This window comes from Lactuca saligna, chromosome 2 (assembly GCF_052625555.1).
Source record: "Lactuca saligna cultivar CGN05327 chromosome 2, ASM5262555v1, whole genome shotgun sequence".
Classification (NCBI taxonomy): domain Eukaryota; kingdom Viridiplantae; phylum Streptophyta; class Magnoliopsida; order Asterales; family Asteraceae; genus Lactuca; species Lactuca saligna.
In genome coordinates, this window is record NC_136418.1 from 156,494,373 (window position 1) to 156,517,783 (window position 23,411).

The following is a 23,411-nucleotide window of genomic DNA, read 5'->3' on the forward strand; positions in this document are numbered from 1 at the left end:
TAAAAGAAATTAAAAATGCTAGATTAGACGATTACGCCCCACGTAACTTCGCATTACGCCCAACGTAGTGCCTAAAATTGATGTACGCCCCGTGTAATTAAAGGGTACGCGCCGCATACTGGTTGGTTTCAGATAACTTCAAATCGGGTAGTAATCCTAAGTACGCCCCGCGTAATCCTATGTACTGTTGGATTAGTGTCTAAGTCCATAACTATTTTGGTATGTACTTGACTTGATGGTGCATGGTCCTTTTGAGTTGCCTTCACCAAAGCAACTTGATAGGATGAATTATGGAGAGAAAGGATTAAATATGATTTATTAATATATTATGAGAATAATATATTAAAGGAGAAATCATATTGGTTAATTAATATTAGTCAATAATTAATTAGTAATTAGTTTCGTGACTAAAAGAGATTAATTAAACTTAAGGGACTGGAATTGTAATTATAAGATAATGATAATTTGGGCCATGGATTGCCTTATACTAAGGGGTGGATGAATTATATGGGGGAAGCCCATATGAAATCGTCCAAGGCCTTAATTAGAAGGGTCCATGGGTTTCTAAAGGCTTAAGCATCTAATTTAGGGTTTCCTTGTTAGATAACCCTAATAGCCCAACTATATAAAGACCCCTTAAGGCTCAAAAACGTGGCTAAGCTTCTTGTTAGGGTTTCTACACGTTTTTGGTGGCCTCCAACCTCTCTCCTCTTCATCCTCTTGCTTATGGTGTTTGTGAACCATTAGAGGAGTGACACTTGTGACTCTAAGCCTTCCAAAGTCAATTCAAGGAGGAATTGGGATTGTTATTGCTACATAACAATCAAGGTAACATTATAAACTTATTCTTATGGCTAATATGATTATTTGAATGCTAGAATTAGGGTTTATAGTCTTGGATAACTTGCATGTACAATAGAGAAACCTAGATCCGAGCTTTAGGGTTTGTATGAGCACATAGGATGTCTTATGACTAAAACCCATCAGTGGTATCAGAGCCTTGATTGGTTTCTATTGTATTGATGCATATTTGATCGAAATAAGCACTGAAAATTGATTTTTTGAGCTTCCGAGTCACTTGGTGAACTCGCCGAGTCCAGGTCCAGACTCGATGAGTCAAAGGGTCTGACAGCTCAGATTCGCGATTTTCTTCCTGTTTTGGCTTTGGATAATTACCATAAACATGTTTTTGTGATAAAATCCGAATTTTTTCAATATTAGGTGATTATCCTTACCTAAATAGAAGATAATTGTTAAAATTTAGATAATCACTTGTTTTATTAGATAAAGTTTGATTATTTGTAATTTAGATTTGAATTATCTTGTGAAAAAGTTTTAATTTTTGCCCTTTAGGTTTTATAGTTTAAATTTGAACCCAAAAGTTTTGTTGTTTTGAAATTTAAATAGTTGAAACCCTAATGTTTTGAAAAAAAAGGTTCAAAACTTGCCATAAGTTTTGGAATTTAAATTTTCATTAATAGTTTAATTCTGATGTACATTTAAATTCTAAACCCTAATGTTTTGAAATGTTTAAAAACATGCCCTCAAGTTTTGGAATTTAAAAGTTAATTAAAAAGTTTAATTACGAATGTTAAATTCTAAAAACCCTAGTAATGTTTTAAAAAGTTCAAATCATACCCTTATGGTTTTATTAATTAATTAAGGTGTATAATTAAAAGAAGTTTAATAAATCCATAAAAGTTTAGGTTTACAATTTAATTAAGAGTAAATTACACGAATGGTCCCTATGGTTTAGGGGAATTTGCGCGTTTGGTCCCTAACTTATTTTTTTAACTCGGAAGGCCCCTACTGTTTGTTTTTGTTACGCGGTTGGTCCCTATCTTACCAAAAAAAGACTATTATACCCTTGATTTTTTTAATTTATCTAAATAAACACACCCCTAATCCTACCCCTCACCTTACATCACCTACCCCATCATTTTTTCCTCTTTAAATAATAGTCTTTTTAGATAAGACAGGGACCAAACGCGTAACAAAAATAAACATTAGGGACCAAACGTGTAACAAAAACAAACCATAGGGACCTTCCGAGTTAAAAAAATAAGTTAGGGACCAAGCATGAAAATTATCTCAAACCATAGGGACCATTCGTGTAATTTACTCTTTAATTAAATTAAAAGTATAATTGTTAATTTTGACCTCCTAGTATTTTAAAAGTGTAAAATACACCCTATACTATATATAACATTAAAAGTCTATCATTATATATATGTATGAGTAAAAGTCAGTCTTACAGTTAGTAGGCCTCATTCACGAAGCTGGTCTATAAGGGGTGTTTAATGAAATTGCCTATAAAATGGCGATTGAATGGGTATCCACTCTTACCCACCGCACTCTTGACTAGTGGAGGGTCGTTAGCCGAACGGGTAGGATAGGACGAAACCTTCCATTATAAGTATAATGAAATACAAAGTAACTAAATGTTTTACAAATTCCCAATCTTAGTTACTTAGGCAAAGTGAATTGATGCAATTCCATGAAATTACACTTTGTGCCCGTGCGAAGATGTTAGTGGAGCGTGTGTGGTTTACCGGCACACTAAATGGTTCTAAGCAAAGGTAGCAAAGGGTGACTCAATGTTTATCATAGTTCGGTGGAGCATGTGTGGTTTACCGGCACATCGAATAGGTGACTGTAACATGTGAGGGCACCATGTAAGTTTGCATGGTTATTCACACCCGCTTTGTGATCCTCGGCATCCCAGTCACAAACAAGAGGGGCATATCGAGATTTAAACATGTCATTGAAATGTTCAATGAATCTCAAAGGATCTAGGAGTTTTCATAAATTTAAAACTTAAATTTCTTTTTCGTTTTTCATGGTGGAAATTAGTGAATCGTCATTCACTTACCTTCAAATATTCTGCAACTAGATTACGGCATCCCTCTTCTAGGTTGTAGCGTATTGTGTTGGGTCCTAGCCTTAGTATCTCATTTGGGTGATTTACTAAGGACTCAATCGATCAACTAACTTGAATTTCGTTTTATCCCGTTTTGTAGATGTCAAAGTTCGACAACTATGGTCTTCCCAAATCCCGTGGAACAAGCATTCCACATGAAGATGATATTCCACGATTTGATCGAGGAACCAGAAATCATGCTTCACTTCCTCCTCCTCCTCCTCCAATTATTCTCCCTAAACCACAAGATTGTAAAATTGAAAGGTTCAATATCACTCAAGCCCTTTTGGCAAGTAAACATAAGGAAGGAAAGTCGGTGTGTGCACACGTCTTAGGGATGAAGTCACACATTGATAGGTTAAGAATGATGGGATCCGTTGTCGGTGAAGAGATGGCTGTTGATTGGGTTCTTCAGTCACTTCGTAACTCGTATAGTGAGTTCGTAAGAGAGTACTATATGATGAACCACGAAGTGATCCTTATTGATCTCACCTATATGCTTATTGCTGCTGAATCAGCAATGGTTTGGCGCAATAGAAAAGCAAAGTTGGTTGGTGAATCTGCCTTCAAGACCTCTATAGATATAGACAATGGCAAAGAAAGACATGCAATGATCGAAAAGTTTGATCATAAGAGAAAGGCGATGTCTGAAGTAGTTCCATGTGTTATTCCAAAAGAGTCAATTTGCTTTTATTGCCAATAGAATGGGCATTGGAGACGAAGTTGCCCTATTTACCTAAGAGATCTAAGAGATGGGAGAGTCAAAAGTATGACTACGCTTCAGGTAAAATCCACTATCTAACTCCGTTAAGTTCCTATTCATTGATTCTTAATACATGATGTGATAAGATTGCATTTGAATTTTTACGGGATCGGTGAAAAGAAAGGAAGCTTGATAAGAGAGCAAGATGAATCTAATCACAAGAGATGGATCTCGATCGCATGGACTTGAAGATTGGATTTTGAGCTTAGATAGTTATGATAGAGTTGTTAGAAAATTTTCTTTTACATAGTTTTCAATAGATTTTGCATTGTAAGGACAAATGTTTTTCCGCTGCTTTTATAAATAAAATAAATTTTGTTTGACTTATTTATTTATTTGTTTACTTCCTTGCAATGAAATCGTTATGCAAATTGATGTTTGCATATTTCTACAACGAATGGATATGATTCTTAGTTATGTTATTTATGGAAATGTCGAGAATTTACCAAATATGGAGAGTTTCTCATCGCCCAAATTTCAATTGGACTGAAATTTGGAATCACGCAACTTGGTTGCATGATGAATGAGAAATTTCATATTTGGAAATTAGACAAATTCGTTGACAAAGTGTCAAGTGAAGGACTAGGAGATCGAGTATACAAAGTTGTGTGTTGATCAAGTTCACCATAAGAGTAACAAAGATATTCGTCATGATTTACTAAAGGCTTAGTAAATATGATTACACTTACAAGACTAAGTGTAATTCTGAATTGATTAAAGGGTTTAGATCAATAGTAGAACGAATAAGAAGAATCAAGTAGGCAAAAAAATAAAAGTTTCTCCATTCTAAGAATAAGGGAGAGTAGCTTTTATGCTTTATAATAGGTCTTAATGATTAAGAACCATATCTCAATTGATCCTCTAAGTGAGTCTTAGTACAATTGTATGTTTAAGAAGAGGAATCAAGGATTGAAGAAATGGTTAAATCAAGAAGTCTATCATACTTTGTTCCAATAACAAGTCTTAAAGTTAAGATTGTGACAATGAGTGAAAAGTATTAAAGGTTTATAACATTCATCAAATATGAAAAGTTGTGATGTCTTGGATGAGACAAAGGCCAATTAGGACCAATTTATGAAGTGTTTTGATAAAAACTACACTAACTCTTGAATATTTGTTTGTCAAGAATTGTTTATTGACAAGAGAATCTTATATGTCAATGAGTAAGTGGGAGTCTTAATGGTCTTGAAAGGTTTCAAGAACAAATCAAATAAACCTTATCGATCATCACTAGCACACGAGTTGAGGTTAAGAACCTATCGTGTTGACATTATTTTGTTTCTGTGCTGTTCCAATTGAGTTAATTATGCATGTGAGTCCTATGAGTTCTCATTTTGAACGCATAAAAGGCAAAGCACCTTAATCAATGAAAGGTACATTGATAGGAAAAGGTGAGCTGCTTAACTACTTGGAAGACGTGGTGGGCAGCTGTGCTACCATAAGGCAAGAAATAAAGTTTAAAAGAGTTCGGTCCATATGAGTTTGAATTTATCGTAAACTCTGGTTTTAACAAATTCACATGGATAGGAACAAATACACCACTTTAAATCTAAGTGTCATAAGATTTCCTCCTTCATGAAAATGATTGTGAGGAAATGCTTTCACTAAGAAAGATTTTAAGAAGATAGTGATTGTAAAATTGCATTCTCGAATTTGATTATGGTTACGATATCCCTTTCCATAATTTGAATTGTGAGGTTTGGCAATTAGTCTTAAGTGTTTAGACACATATATGAACTATCTAAAGCAAAGGTGTATAAGCTTAAGAGGCCTTGATAAAAGATTATCAAAGCATTAAGTATACATGGACTTAAAAAATTCAATAGGTATTGTTTTCTGAAAGTTAAGATTTTATGAATACATGTCGAAGCTAGTGGGAGCATAAGTGTTATGTTTTATAATAATCACCATGATAGTGTGAGCATAAATGTTATGATTGTATGATTATTAAAGAAAGTATTGCAAGTTGGCAATATTAATTATAGAAAACAAGAGTCAATCTTTGCAAAGTTGTAAGGATGGAATAGTTGTTTTGCTATAATTAAGGGAGAGAATATTATGATTCATTTCAAATCTAAAGGATTAGGTTGAGAAATGTTGATAAATTTAGTCAAAGGTACATAGTGTGTTCTTAAAATTTCGATTATGATTACGGCATTCCTTTCACAATTCAAATTATGCGAACATAGAGAATAAAACATTATGCGTCGTGTCCCATACGCTTCGGGTATAGGATCGATTTCAAATGCTTTAATATTTGATCATTCTAAAATTTTCCAAATGTCTAGCGCATTTAGAGGGAAAAGGGACTAGAATCGGTTTTGACTAAAATAATTAAACAACTATCAAAGGACAATCCAAAGTTCAACGAGGATTGGTTGCTTGTGAGTAGTTGGAAGCATGGTATTGAATGGACCATATCGACATTATTATGAATAGACAAGAGTCTATTTAGAATGTGTTGTCAAATGGAAATTATGGAAGCGTGTCCATATTAGGAATTGAATATTATAAATCTATGTCTATATTAGAAACTTTTATGCAAAAGGATGTTCAAAGGAATGTACTTTGAGTGAGAGACATCATATCTAAGGAATTGTTTTGTAACAATCTCCAATAGAGGACTTTGTAATATCATTGGCAATAGTCTTTGTCACTTTGGTGCAGTGACATTACGGAAGGATAGTTGCATAGAATGTTACAATCTAGCATATTCTATAACTAGCAAGAATTTGATATTCTTTCACTTATGAAAAAGGATTTGGAGTTGTGAAATGAGAATGATTGGAAATATGTTCAATGTGATCTATTTCACAAAGTAAGAACCATAGGTAAACATTGTGTGCATGCTAAGAGCATGGGACAGGTGTTATAATTCAAGTAAGAAGTTGATTACCCGAAACGACAAATAATGAGTAATCGATATGGTGATAAATAAAAGGAGTTTTATTTATACTCAAAGGGTTGAGGCCATATGTGATTAGTATTATTCTTGTGTTTTACTTTGCATGTTTTGACTTCCAGAATAATTGAGTTTATTAAGAATAATCAAATTATTCAAACGGGCCACAATCGTTCATATGATTGGAAGTAGATATGAATGAAGACTGTCGTGAATTGGTGTGTGGATTGTCTAAAAGAGTATTAGACATAAGCAAATGTTTGCTGCAACGTTCATGAGTGCTTATGAATATGAGTTTGAGCATTGGATTAAACCCACGCTCACTTGGATCACGCCATGGATTGTATCACGAGTGATTGGTGAGACGATAACATCTTATATTCTTGAAACCGAGATGTGTGAGTTGTATCTTGCTAATCGGTTGCACATTGATAATATGAAAACGCACTAGTAACTTGGTGTTATAAAACATATTGTTGTGTGTGATTTGGTTAGTGAGTGCAAGCAAGCATTGTATCAAATTTTATCCGTTCCTTTTATTCAAAGTAGGATAAAAGCGATATCTTTGGGCCCCTCGATGATTTAGTGATGGCAAACGTAAATGCTCGGCCGGGCTAGAGCTAATTTGATTTGTTCAATTAGTCAGTCGTCATAAATTGGAGATCGAGAAATAGTACAAAGAGAATGATTAGAAATCATGTCTTACGATATCTAAAATGGAGGAATATATGATCCATTATCTAAGGACACGCGTATCTGATAGGATCAGAGTTGACAGCGGCTTTGGAAAGCTACGATTGCAGATCATGATCTGAAGTCATACGCATAATAGTTATTAGACTTATCCAAGTGGGAGACTGTTGGATTAGTGTCTAAGTCCATAACTATTTTGGTATGTACTTGACCTGATGGTGCATGGTCCTTTTGAGTTGCCTTCACCAAAGCAACTTGATAGGATGAATTATGGAGAGAAAGGATTAAATATGATTTATTAATATATTATGAGAATAATATATTAAAGGAGAAATCATATTGGTTAATTAATATTAGTCAATAATTAATTAGTAATTAGTTTTGTGACTAAAAGAGATTAATTAAACTTAAGGGACTGGAATTGTAATTATAAGATAATGATAATTTGGGCCATGGATTGCCTTATACTAAGGGGTGGATGAATTATATGGGGGAAGCCCATATGAAATCGTCCAAGGCCTTAATTAGAAGGGTCCATGGGTTTCTAAAGGCTTAAGCATCTAATTTAGGGTTTCCTTGTTAGATAACCCTAATAGCCCAACTATATAAAGACCCCTTAAGGCTCAAAAACGTGGCTAAGCTTCTTGTTAGGGTTTCTACACGTTTTTGGTGGCCTCCAACCTCTCTCATCTTCATCCTCTTGCTTATGGTGTTTGTGAACCATTAGAGGAGTGACACTTGTGACTCTAAGCCTTCCAAAGTCAATTCAAGGAGGAATTGGGATTGTTATTGCTACATAACAATCAAGGTAACATTATAAACTTATTCTTATGGCTAATATGATTATTTGAATGCTAGAATTAGGGTTTATAGTCTTGGATAACTTGCATGTACAATAGAGAAACCTAGATCCGAGCTTTAGGGTTTGTATGAGCACATAGGATGTCTTATGACTAAAACCCATCAGTGGTATCAGAGCCTTGATTGGTTTCTATTGTATTGATGCATATTTGATCGAAATAAGCACTGAAAATTGATTTTTTGAGCTTCTGAGTGTTTGACTCGCCGAGTCACTTGGTGAACTCGCCGAGTCAGCTGTACTCGACGAGTCCAGGTCCAGACTCGATGAGTCAAAGGGTCTGACAGCTCAGATTCGCGATTTTCTTCCTGTTTTGGCTTTGGATAATTACCATAAACTTGTTTTTGTGATAAAATCCAAATTTTTTCAATATTAGGTGATTATCCTTACCTAAATAGAAGATAATTGTTAAAATTTAGATAATCACTTGTTTTATTAGATAAAGTTTGATTATTTGTAATTTAGATTTGAATTATCTTGTGAAAAAGTTTTAATTTTTGCCCTTTAGGTTTTATAGTTTAAATTTGAACCCAAAAGTTTTGTTGTTTTGAAATTTAAATAGTTGAAACCCTAATGTTTTGAAAAAAAAAGGTTCAAAACTTGCCCTCAAGTTTTGGAATTTAAATTTTGATTAATAGTTTAATTCTGATGTATATTTAAATTCTAAACCCTAATGTTTTGAAATGTTTCAAAACTTGCCCTCAAGTTTTGGAATTTAAAAGTTAATTAAAAAGTTTAATTAGGAATGTTAAATTCTAAAAACCCTAGTAATGTTTTGAAAAGTTCAAATCATACCCTTATGGTTTTATTAATTAATTAAGGTGTATAATTAAAAGAAGTTTAATAAATCCATAAAAGTTTAGGTTTACAATTTAATTAAATTAAAAGTATAATTGTTAATTTTGACCTCCTAGTATTTTAAAAGTGTAAAATACACCCTATACTATATATAACATTAAAACTCTATCATTATATATATGTATGAGTAAAAGTCAGTCTTACAGTTAGTAGGCCTCATTCACGAAGCTGGTCTATAAGGGGTGTTTAAGGAAATTGCCTATAAAATGGCGATTGAATGGGTATCCACTCTTACCCACCGCACTCTTGACTAGTGGAGGGTCGTTAGCCGAACGGGTAGGATAAGACGAAACCTTCCATTATAAGTATAATGAAATACAAAGTAACTAAATGTTTTACAAATTCCCAATCTTAGTTACTAGGTAAAGTGAATTGATGCAATTACATAAAATTACACTTTGTGCCTTTGCAAAGAGGTTTTTGAGTTTTTGGGCAACAGCAAATTCGACCTGAGGTTTTTGGGTTTTGTTTTTATTTTTGGGTGGGGGTTGGGCACTTTTCTTCTTGTTTAATGGGCAGAGTAATTTAAGCACTCCAATTGGCGAACCACCACAAACCTCTTATATCATCACCATCTCCGAGAACCCATTAATGGCTTCGCCCCCTTCTCTCTAACGTGGATTGAAGCATATATACTCCAAACTCATCATTTTCTTCTTTATGGGTTATGACTTATGAGTGTCCTGTTCAGTCGTTTTGATCTTTTTCGACTCCTGTCTCTGGTACTATCTATTCTCTTTCTATATTTAATGTCTCTTTTTCATGTGGCTATGTATAGAGCTAGCTAATTAAGTATATCGATTTTTTTTCTTTGAGGCTTTATACCAAACAGTGTTCGTGCATTCTTCTTCTTCTCAAAATTTAGTTTGTTATCATGGTAGTTCATAATGGGGAATTAAGTTCCTCTTTTTTTTTTTTTTTTTTTTCTTCATTTCAATGCTTTTAGCTTTTCGCTGCTCTGCTAGTTTCAACGATGGCTATTTTGTTTTTGTTATCCTCAACGTGTGTTTTCCTGTAATTATATTCCATATATCATTTACTGTTCCTCTTGATTTATATTCTTCCACTTTTCTTTTTTGTTTTTTCTAAATTATTGTTACTGAAGTTTGATTCTGTTCAAATAATTTCCCCAAAAGATGTCCTATATGACAACAAGATATGATCTTGTATTCATTGATAACTGAACAAACGTTATTTAAATGATTGCTTCTCTTTGATTCTCTAAAAGATAACCACGTTTTATGTCAATTTCTTGGTTATTCTTTAAGTTTTATGTACCTAATCATCCTAATTAATCATCGATTACTCTATTCCTCTTGCCAATTGAAGGAAAGAAAGCAATCAATCAGATCATGTCGAAAGGAAAGGAAAGGGTGACGGAAGAATCAGACGAACATGATAACGAAAAAGATGGTGAATCCTACGTTCCAGATAATCAAAACTCACTAGAACTCGGACTCGATTCGGCTTCCAGTTCATCGGAGAAACCCCAGGATGCAGATTACTCTACTTACATTCCTTCACTGAGTTACGAGTTAGAGGGTTTAATCTTAGCCCGATCACCAAGGTCCGAATATTGGAAAATATCCTTCGCCAACAAAAGATTTGCAAGCTTAGTAAAATCCGGCGAGCTTTTCAAAATCAGGAGAAACATCGGTTTCATCGAGCCATCAGTTTTAATGCTCGCAAGCGGCGAGAACTGCTGGTGGGGTTTCGATCAAGGGTTTAGTTCCCGCAGAAGGCTTCCCGTTCTTCCATCTGACATATGTTTTGCTTCAGGAGACAAAGAATCACTATGTGCTGGGACCCATTTACTCGTATCGGGTCGAGAACTTGAAGGTTTAATGATTTGGAGATACGAATTAGCCATGAACAAATGGTACAAAGGCCCTTCAATGATCTACCCTAGATGCTTATTTGCCTCCGCCACTTGCGGGAACTCCGCTTACGTGGCAGGCGGGATTGCGGTGGTTGGTGATGGCATGAGTGGGACCCACATCATCCATAACACGGTTGAGAAGTACGACCCGGAAACCCGCTCGTGGACCCCACTCCCCAGAATGAATAGACCCCGGAAGCTTTGCTCCGGGTGTTACATGGACGATAGGTTTTATGTGATTGGTGGGAGGACCGCGAATGAGGAGCTAACATGTGGCGAGTTTTTCGACGAGGAAAAGAACGAATGGACTTTGATCCCGGAGATGTTAAAAGACAATCCTGTCCTTAGTTGTCATTCTCCTCCATTAATTGCGGTGGTGAATAACGAGCTTTATTCGATTGAAGCTTCTTCGAATCAGTTGAAAGTTTACTTAAAGGGTAGTAACAGTTGGAAGCGGTTGGGTTTGGTTCCTGTGAGGGCGGATTATAATCGGGGTTGGGGAGTGGCGTTTAAGTCATTTGGCGATAAGTTGTTGGTGATAGGGGCTTCAACTGTTTCGTCTTCTAGAAGCTCGATGGCTATTTATACGTGTAACCCGGACCCGAGATCCGATGGGTTGCCGAATTGGGAGCTACTTGATAATGGCAGGATTCAGTTGAGTCATTTTATTATGAATTGTTGTGTGATGGTAGCTTGAGAAGAGGTGTTGTGTGATTAGTGTCTAAATAAGAAGAGTTGACTTTTTATAGTCAAACATGGTTGTATTTTGGTGCTATTTCCTAACTCTGCATAATGGGTTAACGTTTTAACTTTAAGTGTACAGAAGTGCTTTTAAGATGCATAGAGCACTTGACAAACTATCTACTAAAAGTTGCCAAGTTGTATGTACTTTTTTTTTTTTTTAAGGTTTTATTTTAGTAAAAACAGTTTCAAAATTAATATACAAGAGCTTTAGCTTATAATTTTTATAATCGAATAAAACTTAAGCTTTATTTTTACTAATCCGTCTTTTATTTTATCATTAACTTACGTCTTTTAAAATAAAACGGATAAAAAATAAGTTTTTTTACATGTAGTATGCTGTTTTAAATACACAACTCATAATTCTTTTTTAAATTGTTCTAGTAAACCATATAGAATTTTCTATGAAAACAGAATACAACTATAAAAATAACTGTTTTAATTTATTAAATTTAATATACCATTAAACAAGAAAAATTAAATATCCTCTTACCATTTGTTCATATTTTTCCTCTTACCATATCAAATATCAAATGTTGATAAGTATCACATTTAATTAGACATTTAATGAAATTAATAATCATTTAATACACTTGTCAACATTTGATATGATAGGAATATTTAATTTCTCATTAAACAAAACTAATATATTTTGTAAAAGACATATCAGATGGCAGATTCTATATAACCAAATAAAAGGTTTTTAATTATGGTATCTAAAAATGAATATGACGACCCAACGCCTTACCAGCCCAGTAAAAACATATAAACAGCCCGATAAAAGCTACAAAGTAAAAAAATAAAAATAAAAATAAATAATAGGTTCGTCACCCAATTCAAAATACCAAACCCATATTAGACTCCAGACTCCAGAAGGAAGCGAAAGGGCGAGAAGCAAAAGAAGCCACAAAACTCTGCACCTTGACGCTTGATAACGAAACTAAAATCTGGCTACTACAGGAGCTGCGAAGGGCTCCGCGCTTTCATCATGTAAGCATGACTAGCAGATGTTATATGCATTTTCATGGTTGAATTTTGTATGATTTTCTCCAAGTTTCACGTGATCTTTTTGCACCATAAATATTTTGCTCAAATTTCCTATTTTGTATTTCATACGTCAACAGTTCTCTCTTGTTTAGGTAAGTTTGTGTATCAATTTATGGCGATGATTTTAACCTAATTTCAGCATTGCATGCGCATTCTGAAATTCCGTTCCTGGCTTGCAATCTAGATTTTTCATGCATTTTGAGCCAGCATTGTAAGAATTAGGGCTACATTCTGTGTGAAGCATGTCCGCGAACAACAATAATCCGCTAAAGAACTCTCCTTTTGGACATTCTATACCACCAAACCCTACTGCGCATCTACAGTCGCATACACAGTCCCAAACTCAACGACCCTCTGGATCTCCCTTCACGAATCAATTTCAGGTTTCCCAGTTCGCTGCGACCCATGCCCAAGCCATTGCTCAAGCCCAGTCAAAAGTTCAGGCTAAAGCTGCAGCTCAAGCTCAGGCCAACCATGCCCAATTCCAAGCCCAGCTCCAAGCTCAAGGGCTAGCACCTAGCCAATCCCATGGATCTTTGGTTACTAATTCACCCTCTTTTCCATCAGCCATTGCAAGCACAAAACGAATGCCTCAAAAACAAATCGGAAGGCCACCTGGAGTGTCAAATCCTAATTCCATTTCCCCCATGAGGACAATGGAACTTACACCAGCCCCACGTAACAAAAAGAAGCAGAAACTTTCAGGGAAACAGTTACAAGAAAGAGTGGCAGCAATTCTCCCACAATCTGCTCTATACACTCAGCTTCTTGAGTTTGAGTCGCGTGTTGATGCTGCTTTAGTGAGAAAGAAGATAGACATCCAAGAAGCGATCAAAAACCCACCTTGCATTCAGAAAACCCTTCGAATCTATGTTTTTAACACATTCTCTAATCAAATTCATACGATTCCCAAGAAGCCAAACACCGAGCAGCCTACGTGGACAATGAAGATAATAGGAAGAATACTGGAAGAGGGAATGGATCCTGATCAAGCTGGATTGATTTCAAAGCCAAACCCCATTTACCCAAAGTTTTCATCTTTCTTCAAAAGAGTTACTATTTCATTGGACCAAAGACTGTATCCTGATAACCATATGATAGTGTGGGATAGTTCTAGAACACCAACACCTCATGAAGGGTTTGAAGTCAAGAGAAAAGGCGATAAAGAGTTCATGGTGAATATACGTTTGGAAATGAATTACACGCCTGAAAAATTTAAGCTTTCGGATCCTCTAATGGAAATTCTTGGAATTGAAGTTGATACCCGACCAAGAATTATAGCTGCAATCTGGCAATATGTCAAGGCTAGAAAGTTACAGGATACAGATTCTCCTTCCTACTTTAATTGTGATCCACCCCTTCAGAAAATATTCGGGGAAGAAAAAATGAAATTTTCCAATGTCTCACAGAAGATTTCAACCCATTTATCCCCACCACAACCTATACATTTGGAACATAAAATCAAGCTATCAGGAAACAATCCAGCTGGAAATGCATGTTATGATGTAGTGGTGGATGTCCCTTTTCCAGTACAAAAGGAATTGAATGCTTTGTTAGCTAACACTGAGAAAACCAAAGAGATTGAAGCTTGTAATGAAGCAATATGTTCAACAGTACGAAAGATAAACGAGCATCGAAAAAGACGAGCTTTTTTTCTTGGATTTAGTCAATCACCCGTTGAATTTATTGATGCTTTGATTGAATCTCAAGGCAAAGATCTAAAGTTTCTTGCAGGGGAAGTAAGCCGTAGTGATGAAAGAGAGCAACGGGCTGATTTCTATAACCAACCCTGGTAATTTCACCATCTGTGTGTGTTAATTTTCACTGATGTGATGGGTTTAAAATCTAATGGAATTATCTTTTGGTAAATGTGTAGGGTTGAAGATGCAGTTATTCGTTACCTAAATCGCAAACCAGCTACAAAGCCCATGGAAGCACATAATTAGTAGTGTGGGAATAAAGGTAGTTTCTTTTGAATTTACTTATGAAGGTTTTCTTTTGGTATTGATATGGATAAATAGACAGAGGTGTAGCTGCATTTTTCCAAGTTCAAACCTCTGTAGTTCGGGTTATATCTTGTTTTCTAGCTTAGAATGTAGTGTAGGGTTTCCACTCTTCTGTCAAAATATGAATATTTATGAAAGTTAAATATTCTACTTGCTTTCAAGATCTTCGTATATGATTTTTTTTTTTTCCTTTTCTTTTGAATTGTCATGGGTTTGAAAGGTGACTTTTTATAAGAGTCTAGGGTTATGACAATTTTAAAACTCTAGATATGTGTGCCAAAATAGGTGGGTTAGAAACTTAGAATGCTATAATTAGATAGATTTTTCATAGTACATTGTGTTCTTTTTAGCATTTAGACCTTAAATATAGTCTCGATCTTTATGGATGTACACATTTATATATACTTTTAAGTGAATTTAAAAAAAGGGTAAAGTAGCCCACGTCAATTCGTCCAAATGTCTCGTAAAAAACACTAGCAATATTTGGAGTGTGTTCAACCATTAAGCTTCCAACGCTTGTTACAAATGATTTATAAATTGTGTGATTTGTCTTTCGTGTTAACCAAATTTTTTATTTTACATATTGAAATCTTATTATTAAGTTATAATTCAAATTGATTTTTTTTATATGATTGTTTTAAAGTTTCTTTTGTAACTCTGATGTATAATTGCTTGCTAGTCACTAGCCACTACACCTTTATTCGTCACCTGTGATTTAACCTTACCTTGTAAAAGTTAGATGTTACATGAGTCGTGTGTTGTTTGTAGTTGTTTGGTCAAATTGAAATTAAGAATAAATAACTTAAATGTAAAAGCAAACAAAAAGTTAGGTCCAAAACCAAATAAAATGGGATATAGATATCCAAAACTACGGGTAGATGCGTGAATAGTCTTATATTCTTTCAATTAATAGTCTTTGATATGATCCAATCATTACCTAACTCATCTTTCAAAAAGTCAAAAGTCAAAACATAAAAGTAGGTGGATAACGATCACCCATTGACGTGGTCAATTCTGGTGAACCAATCGGTTAGTAAATGGGCTTGTGGGCGTTTGAATTCGAGGCTTTGGAATGCTTAGTAAGATTTCAATATTTAAATATCACAATCACACAGCATATAATTAAATAGTAGTTGGTAGAACGTACAGACTGATTAAAAAACTGTACATATAAAGATAAAGTAAATATAAAGATAAATATTAAATATTAAATATTTTTAAAGTAAAATTTCAAAATAACTACAATAAATAAATATTTCTATAATGAAAACTATTGATATATTTTAAAAGAAATGTAAGTACTCAACATTAATAAATATTTCTATAATGAAAACTATTGATATATTTTAAAAGAAATGAGGAATAAATAAGTACTCAACATTAGATGCCTTACTCATAAGTTTATTATCATTATCTAAAATTAATATTTTTATTTCATATTTATTTTTAACTTTGGGCAATACAACATACAATTATTCATGAGTGAACGCTATTCTTCTCAAAAACTCCAGAATTTCAAGAACAAATTCGAAATCCGGTGAATAATTTCGGATTTTCGAGCAAAGATTTCATTTTTTACTTACATTTGAGAAAAAGTTAAACAAATATAGCAAATGTGAACTATATATAATCTTAGGGCATGCAATGATATATTAAATTGAAGAATAGTGACATCAAACACTTTCAAATGAACATTTCAGACATAATTAAATAAATTTATTTGGAAAAGAAATTGAAAAACAAAAACAAAAAAGAACTAAATTTGAAAATCAAATCTGGAACAAGACATTTGGGAGTATGTGGTCATTTTTCAAAAACCAAAAAATAGTTATATTATTTATAATGCTCATTTATAATGGTTAGTTTGCTCAATATCCTTTTTTTTAAAATACGACAAATTAGATATTAACAATTTTCCATTTCACCTATATCTAAATCTAATAGCATGTTTCCTTTTGGAGCAATGAAGGTAGTTTAAAATTAAAACCAAATTAAAAAATATACTCTAAAAATATTATTTTTGTCACATGTCATACTTTCATTCATTTTGTCGCATGTCATTTTATGGTAATAGTAGTTTACAACTCTTAAAATGTTACAAAAGTAAACATGTTATAACTCGATATACATTATAGTAAATTATGTCATTAAACTGATTTTTTATACATTATAGTAAATTATGTCATTAAACTGATTTTTTTTAGAACAACAAGAAATCTTGTTAGAAAAACAAACTAGCAAGATGCAAGAAAACTACAAATTATAAGAGTACAAGGAGAGCAGCATAATACATACCAATTTAAACTAGACCACCTACCCCTATATTTAATTTAATTAAAAACTAAAACTTAAATATCATACATTACTTTTTCCAGAGAACACTTTGAATTCTTAAAAATAGTCGTATTTCTCGTCTTCCAAGTGCTTCATAACATGGTAAATGTGAAAACAAGTTTGAGCTTAACTAATTGCTTATTCACTCTTTCCTCTTTAATCAACCTCTTAAGATGCATCAGATTATTTAGGCAAGTTGGAGGCACCACTCCAAGAACATAGCTAACCCCAAATCTCCCGAGTAAACCAACAATTAAAGAACATATGATCAATATTATATTCATCCAAATTGCAGATTGTGCATAAGATAGAAGAGACATTCAAACCTCTCAAAATAAGATTTGAGACGAGGAATTCGGCACTTGAAAAGCCTCCAAGCAAAGCATGAAACTTTTAAAGGGGCCCAGTTGCACCAAATAAATCCACTAACGTCAGAATCCACCCCTGTTCCAGCCATAGTCTTCCTTAGATCATGAACCAATAAGCTTGAGGAACTGCCTCCCTTCCAGCACCACCTGTCTTGAGTCCTCGAAAGGCAAAGACCATCCAGAACCTGCAATGGGGAAGAGAATTCATTGCTCTAAGTTGTCTCTTCCAATCCTACGTGAATTGGTCCTCCAAATTCATCTCCCACAATACCAAGACCTCCATCATACTTAGGTTGAAGAATGTTGGACCAAGCAACCCAACAAATCTTCCTCTTATCCATATTTTTATCCCAACAAAAACGCCTTCTCAAACTCTCCAACTCATCGACAATCTTCTTAGGAGCTCTAAAAATTGAAAAATAGCAAATATATTAGCTCCCAAGCACCGCTTTAGCAAGCATTAATCTATCGCTAAAGGAAAGATTTTTGTATTTCCAAGCCCTTAGATTGGCCTGAAACTTATCAACAATCGACTTCCAATTTCTCAAAAGTTTCATGCTTGCATCGATAGGAATCCCCAAATAATTAAAGGGAAATGAGGCAACTTCACACTTCAAGATATTAGCAAGACGAGAGACGTCCTTCTTCTCTAAATCTACACCAAAAACCTTTCTTTTATGAAGATTAACTGTGACATCCCTTATTTCCCATAACCAAAAAAAACTTTATTTACGCTTTTAAAACATTGTTATCTTTGTTTGCAGAAAATGACACTGTAATAAAACATTTTGCGGAAATTGTCTTATTTTATTAAAATATCTTGAGTAAAGATCTTGTTTCAAAATACAAACCCCTAAAGATATCATAATCAATACACAACATAATTTACAACGTGAAGACATAACGGTCCTGAATGCTATTGCAGGTTGTCTCTTAATCACTCGACATCTTAATCAAGTTCCAACATCTTTATCCATGTTACCTATGATGCATATAGTTTGAGTGGTTCAAGTTTGTGAAAACATGGTGAGATAAATAGGGTTTTCAATCCACAATGTTATTATAATAATAACTTAGAAAGCATAACCATGAAAAACTAATTGTTACCGATATATATATATATATATATATATATATATATATATATATATATATATATATATATATATATATAACATTACACCCATACATACTCATCCTAATCGATTCTCACAAATCATAATCCACGATCATCTGGATGAATCACATAACCTGATGATTCCTTTATATCAATCGTATGACTACATACTAAGGGATTTCTTAGCCAGTGTAAGTCATTAGGTAACCGAAGTCTCAGAGTATATGATAAATATGGTATCTCGTTTCATCTATGTTTATGGGTTATAAGTGTGTACTAACAATGTAATTTGCAAGATTGTCTAGAATGATCAAGTGTTATCATATTACTTTGATAAATGACCAAACATACCCTCGGTTGTCTGATGGAGATCCACCATTTTTGGTTGTCTAGAAAGAGGACTACTACACTCCGATTTAATCTTACATCTTACTCCAAAATCAAACTACCCAATATCCACCTTATTTGAACTAAGCATCCCTTACACGCCTTAGTTTATAACTAGACAAGATTACAATATATGTACTAAACTGTGGCATCCCTTATTTTTCAGAACCAAAAAAACTTTTCTTTAAGCTCTAAAATCATAGTATTTTTGTTCGTGGAAAATCCTAGTATAATAATATATTTTGCGGAAACTATTTTGTTTTGTTAAAATATCTTTGAGTAAAGATGTTTCAAAATACAAAAACTCCAAGGATTTCATAATCAATACATAACAATGTTACATCGTAAAGACATAATGGTCCTGAACATTATTGTAGGTTGTCTCTTAATCAATCGACATCCTAATCAAGGTCTACTAGCTTTAACCCTGTAACTTGTGATGCATATAAATTAAGTGGGTAAGTTTGGGTAACCTGGTGAGACACATAGGGTTTTCGATCCCACCATATTATTATGATAATAATTTATAATTATCAAACCTGCAAAACCAACTATTACCAAACAACATAGATATATCCCATAACTTATATATCTATAAAACATTACACCCATACATACTCATCCCAACCGATTCTCACAAATCCTAGTCCACAATTATCATGAATAATCAACTTGCCAGATGAATTGTTTAGAGCAATGGTTTGACTGGAGAATCGTCTACACCTATGGGTAATAAGTCCACACTAGCAAGATAATTCACAAGACAATCTAGAATGTCAAGTGTTGTCATCTCACCCTAATAGATGACCAAACATACCCTCAAGTTGCCTGATCGAACCCACCATATTTGGCTATCCAAAGGAATACTATTCGTACTTTAGTATGTAAACCGTACATCGACATGTGTCATTGAACAAAGTTCTACTCTCCGTTCCTATCGCACACACCCTTAATATGATTCTACACAATATCCAAACTTAATTGAACTAAGCATTCCCTTTAAGTCCTAGTGTATAACTAAACACAATTACAAAGCCTGTAATCAACATAATTTCCTGCCTATGTAGTATTTTTACAATACAAGGTGCGACTAAACATTATTTTCATTTAACTCGACCTAAGCATCCTTTATAAATCCTATTTTATTACCAATTAAGAATATAATGATTATAATGGATTTCCAAACCATTTTTCTGTTTATACCATACTATCACAATACAATATACGACTTATTCTTTTATCCAACTTAACTGGATCAAAATTCTAACTCCCGCAAAATAGGGCTACATGATTAAAGAATAATTGGATAATTATTAGTCACATCGATAATTATATATTATCAAAGAAGGATTATTTAGGGTAAATAATCTAAACGAAAGTCGTAGTACTGGTTAAACCGAGAGCGTGTATATAGAGAACGTCCAAATCTGACTTCGTAAGAGGAAATTAAGTTTTTTAGAAGTTTCAGCAAACCAATATATAGGTCAAAAACCAAAATATAGATCAGTTGATTGTTAGGAAAAACAATGTAAACGAGAGTTAAATATTCCATCGATATTAAGAGAGTCGAGAACGGATATCGTATGAGGAAGTTATGAATTTTTAACGGACTTTAACAATCCAAGCTTGTTAAAAATATAACTTTAAATCGACTTTAGCTATGCATGTATATAAAGAACGTCGAAAACGGAACTCGTATGAAGAATATATGATTTTTTGAAAAATCAGAAATTCACATGCATGTGTAGAGGGGCACGACGTGCAATAGGTTGCCGACATAGGGACGTAGATGAATCTAGACCTGACACGTGTTGCAAAATGAGAGGATCGACGTTGCTAGATGTGCTCGACCTCGTTCTCCTTCACACCACCCACACTTTTTCTCTTGATTTCCTTCAATTTTAGCCTCATTTTCCATTAGTTTTAGGCTTCGACATGTGATCCTTGAAAGTAGTAGTAGCTATCCAGTAGAAGCCCTGCGGTTTCAGATAGGCGATGAATAAAAACTCCCACATCAAAATTATGCATGCATGATTCCCAGCTTTTCGGTAAAACCTCTGTAAGTTAAGCTACACTTTGTTTTTCAAGGTAACTTATATTTATGGTAATAAGTCTTTATTATGAACCTATAAATAAGATTTATCTATAATTCTAAATCATTATACTGATTGATCTACTTATGGTAGAAGTGTATATAATGGTCACGTTGGCTTGGTTGTTGGATTTTAGAAAATCTATTATGCTGAAATGATCCTACCTCCCAATTGTCTTGCTTGGCTGATCCTTACTTGATAGATCTTGATGTAGACACTAGGATTAATGAGGATCTAGACTATTAGTCTCCAGGATCATTAGACTAAAACTTTGTATTAATATTACTTAGGTCACGTCAAGGAATATCTAAGGTGTTAGGTGAAACTCTACCCAAATCACCAATCACCCATTTAAGTCAGGTGAGTGCATAGTCTCTATTATAAACATTATTTAATATAAGTATTAAATAAAATATTAAATATCTACTAGAAATTGTATGTGAATTATGTGCTTATTTTATGGATTATATGTTAGGATATAACATGCTAGCACGGACTAGATATGGTTCTATTTTTTGTTAGGATAAACAAAAAATATTATATAATGATATTAAAATTAGAATTGTTGAGAAGATAAATGATTAATAATACCTAATACTCTTATGGAATAGATATACACTAATATATGTTAGTGTCACCAAAGAATATAGTTGGTATTAAAAGTTGGCTTCAGGCACTATAATCTAGTATAGGGATAAACTCAGACTTATGGAAGATACCTAGTTCAATTAAGTTGATATTAGGTGGTCTCATTAGGAGAATGTGTGTAACCTAGGAATGGAGAGTAAAGCTATGTTACATGACATTTCAGGTGTCGATGTACGATAGCTCCATACGGGATGACCAAAAATGGTGGGTCCTGATTAGACAATTGTAAGCGGTATGTATGGTCATCTATTAGAGTAGGATGACAACACTTTACCATTTTAGGCGATCTTGTGAATTACATTGTAGGCTCATCGCATACAGGCGTAGATGAAAGGTAATACCATATTCATCAAATTACTTCGAAGGTTCGGGTACCTTAAGTCTTACATCAGCCAAGGGAGTCCCTAGTTGCGTAGTCAAACCCTTACCTTAAATGGTTCTTCGGGAAGATAATTATCCCTGGTAATCTAGGACTAGGATCTTCTGAGGATTAGTAAGGATTGATAGGTAGGAATGTAAGCCTATATAAATATAGAATGGTAAATGGTTGGTTTTGCAGGTCTAATAATTAAGGAATATTATCATATCAATACTATGGGATATGTATCTCACTAGGTTTCCCTAACCTAATTCATTCAGTTTATAGGTATCATAAGTATCAAGACTTAAGCTACTGGAACTTTATTAAGATGTTTAATGATTTAGAGACAGCCTACAATAGCATTCAGGACCATCATGTTTTTATGTTGTCACTTATGTATCTGTATTTATTATGACATCCTTAGGATTTTAACATTTTGAAAATAAACATTTGCAATCAAAATAATCTTTCATAGTAGGACTTTATGCAAATATAAATAAATGAGTTTTTTAAAGCATAAAAAAAGTTTTAACTGGTTCTGAAAATTAGAGGATGTCACATAAATATTCTTTATGTGTTACTTTAGAATTTAGATGAAACTACAATCCTTATAATTGATTTTTTTTTTCATATTAACTCTTGTTTAAACAACATTTATTGTAACTTAGTGTATATTGTTTACACAGTATATTTTAACATATAATAATATTTTAAGTAATAATACTTATTTTTTAAGATTATCACGTAATGATATCATGTAAACATTTTAACAAGTAATTAACTATAACAGGTTCACACAATGCATGTTTATTAAATACACATTTAACAAATGTTTCGGATAATAAAAATTTAACTCACATATAAACTTTCAACATATATTTAATATTTAATACTTCTTAATAATATGCACTCACCTGATATATGTGGAAAACTTATGGAAAAGTCAAATCTTTGACTGACACTTCAGCTTTCCCTTTAAAACGACATAAAATACGAATATTGCTAAGGGTTAGTATTCGTTCGTATTTATAAAGTTATATCATTATACTATTTTCTTAAATTTATCAATATTCACAAAAAAAAAAAAAAAAATACTAGTGTATAGTTGATAAGAAAAAACCAGGCGAGATTGTATCAGAGGTAGGATCTGTTTGGTATATAAAGATATATTGTTTGGAAAATCCATTTGAAACACCTCACTGATCTAGCATTGTAATCATTCTCATAAGTATATCGGTCAGTATAACGACTGGTATTATTGATAGGTCTTATTTATCAATTAATGATAACGATTATAAACATAAATATAAGTTATAATTAAAGCACAATAAGCATAACTCAACTTATAGGTTGTTTGACGAAAAACTGGAGATTACGTGGGCATAACTTGACACCAAAACTTATATTTTTCGGGGCTCTTTGGCGCTCCATAGTT

The 23,411-nt window shown here is 33.5% G+C and overlaps 2 protein-coding genes across 5 annotated transcripts; both read left to right on the forward strand.

The window, feature by feature from the left end:
* The first annotated feature begins 9,484 nt into the window (after positions 1-9,484).
* On the forward strand, positions 9,485-11,762 carry LOC145032293 (Galactose oxidase/kelch repeat superfamily protein). Its single transcript, XM_078981057.1, has 2 exons — positions 9,485-9,717; positions 10,325-11,762. Exon 2 carries the CDS (start codon positions 10,348-10,350, stop codon positions 11,569-11,571), a length of 1,224 nt encoding a protein of 407 aa, XP_078837183.1. The 5' UTR covers positions 9,485-9,717; positions 10,325-10,347; the 3' UTR covers positions 11,572-11,762.
* A 702-nt stretch (positions 11,763-12,464) lies between these two features.
* On the forward strand, positions 12,465-14,800 carry LOC145032294 (SWI/SNF complex component SNF12 homolog). Of its 4 annotated transcripts, none has more exons than XM_078981058.1 (3): positions 12,465-12,605; positions 12,740-14,454; positions 14,539-14,800. In XM_078981058.1, exons 2-3 carry the CDS (start codon positions 12,905-12,907, stop codon positions 14,606-14,608), a joined length of 1,620 nt encoding a protein of 539 aa, XP_078837184.1. In that variant the 5' UTR covers positions 12,465-12,605; positions 12,740-12,904; the 3' UTR covers positions 14,609-14,800. The 4 variants fall into 4 exon arrangements, with proteins under 4 accessions (XP_078837184.1, XP_078837185.1, XP_078837186.1 ...); XM_078981059.1 differs by having other exon boundaries at positions 12,755-14,454; XM_078981060.1 differs by having other exon boundaries at positions 12,802-14,454.
* Positions 14,801-23,411: the final 8,611 nt, after the last annotated feature.

What these genes read in the sequence shown, in the direction of transcription:
- LOC145032294 (XM_078981058.1), top strand. Translation starts at nt 12,905, where the DNA reads ATGTCCGCGAACAACAATAATCCGCTAAAGAACTCTCCTTTTGGACAT. An exon ending in GATTTCTATAACCAACCCTG is followed by an intron (nt 14,455 to 14,538) that starts GTAATTTCACCA and finishes GTAAATGTGTAG; the next exon opens with GGTTGAAGATGCAGTTATTC.
- LOC145032293 (XM_078981057.1), top strand. Translation starts at nt 10,348, where the DNA reads ATGTCGAAAGGAAAGGAAAGGGTGACGGAAGAATCAGACGAACATGAT.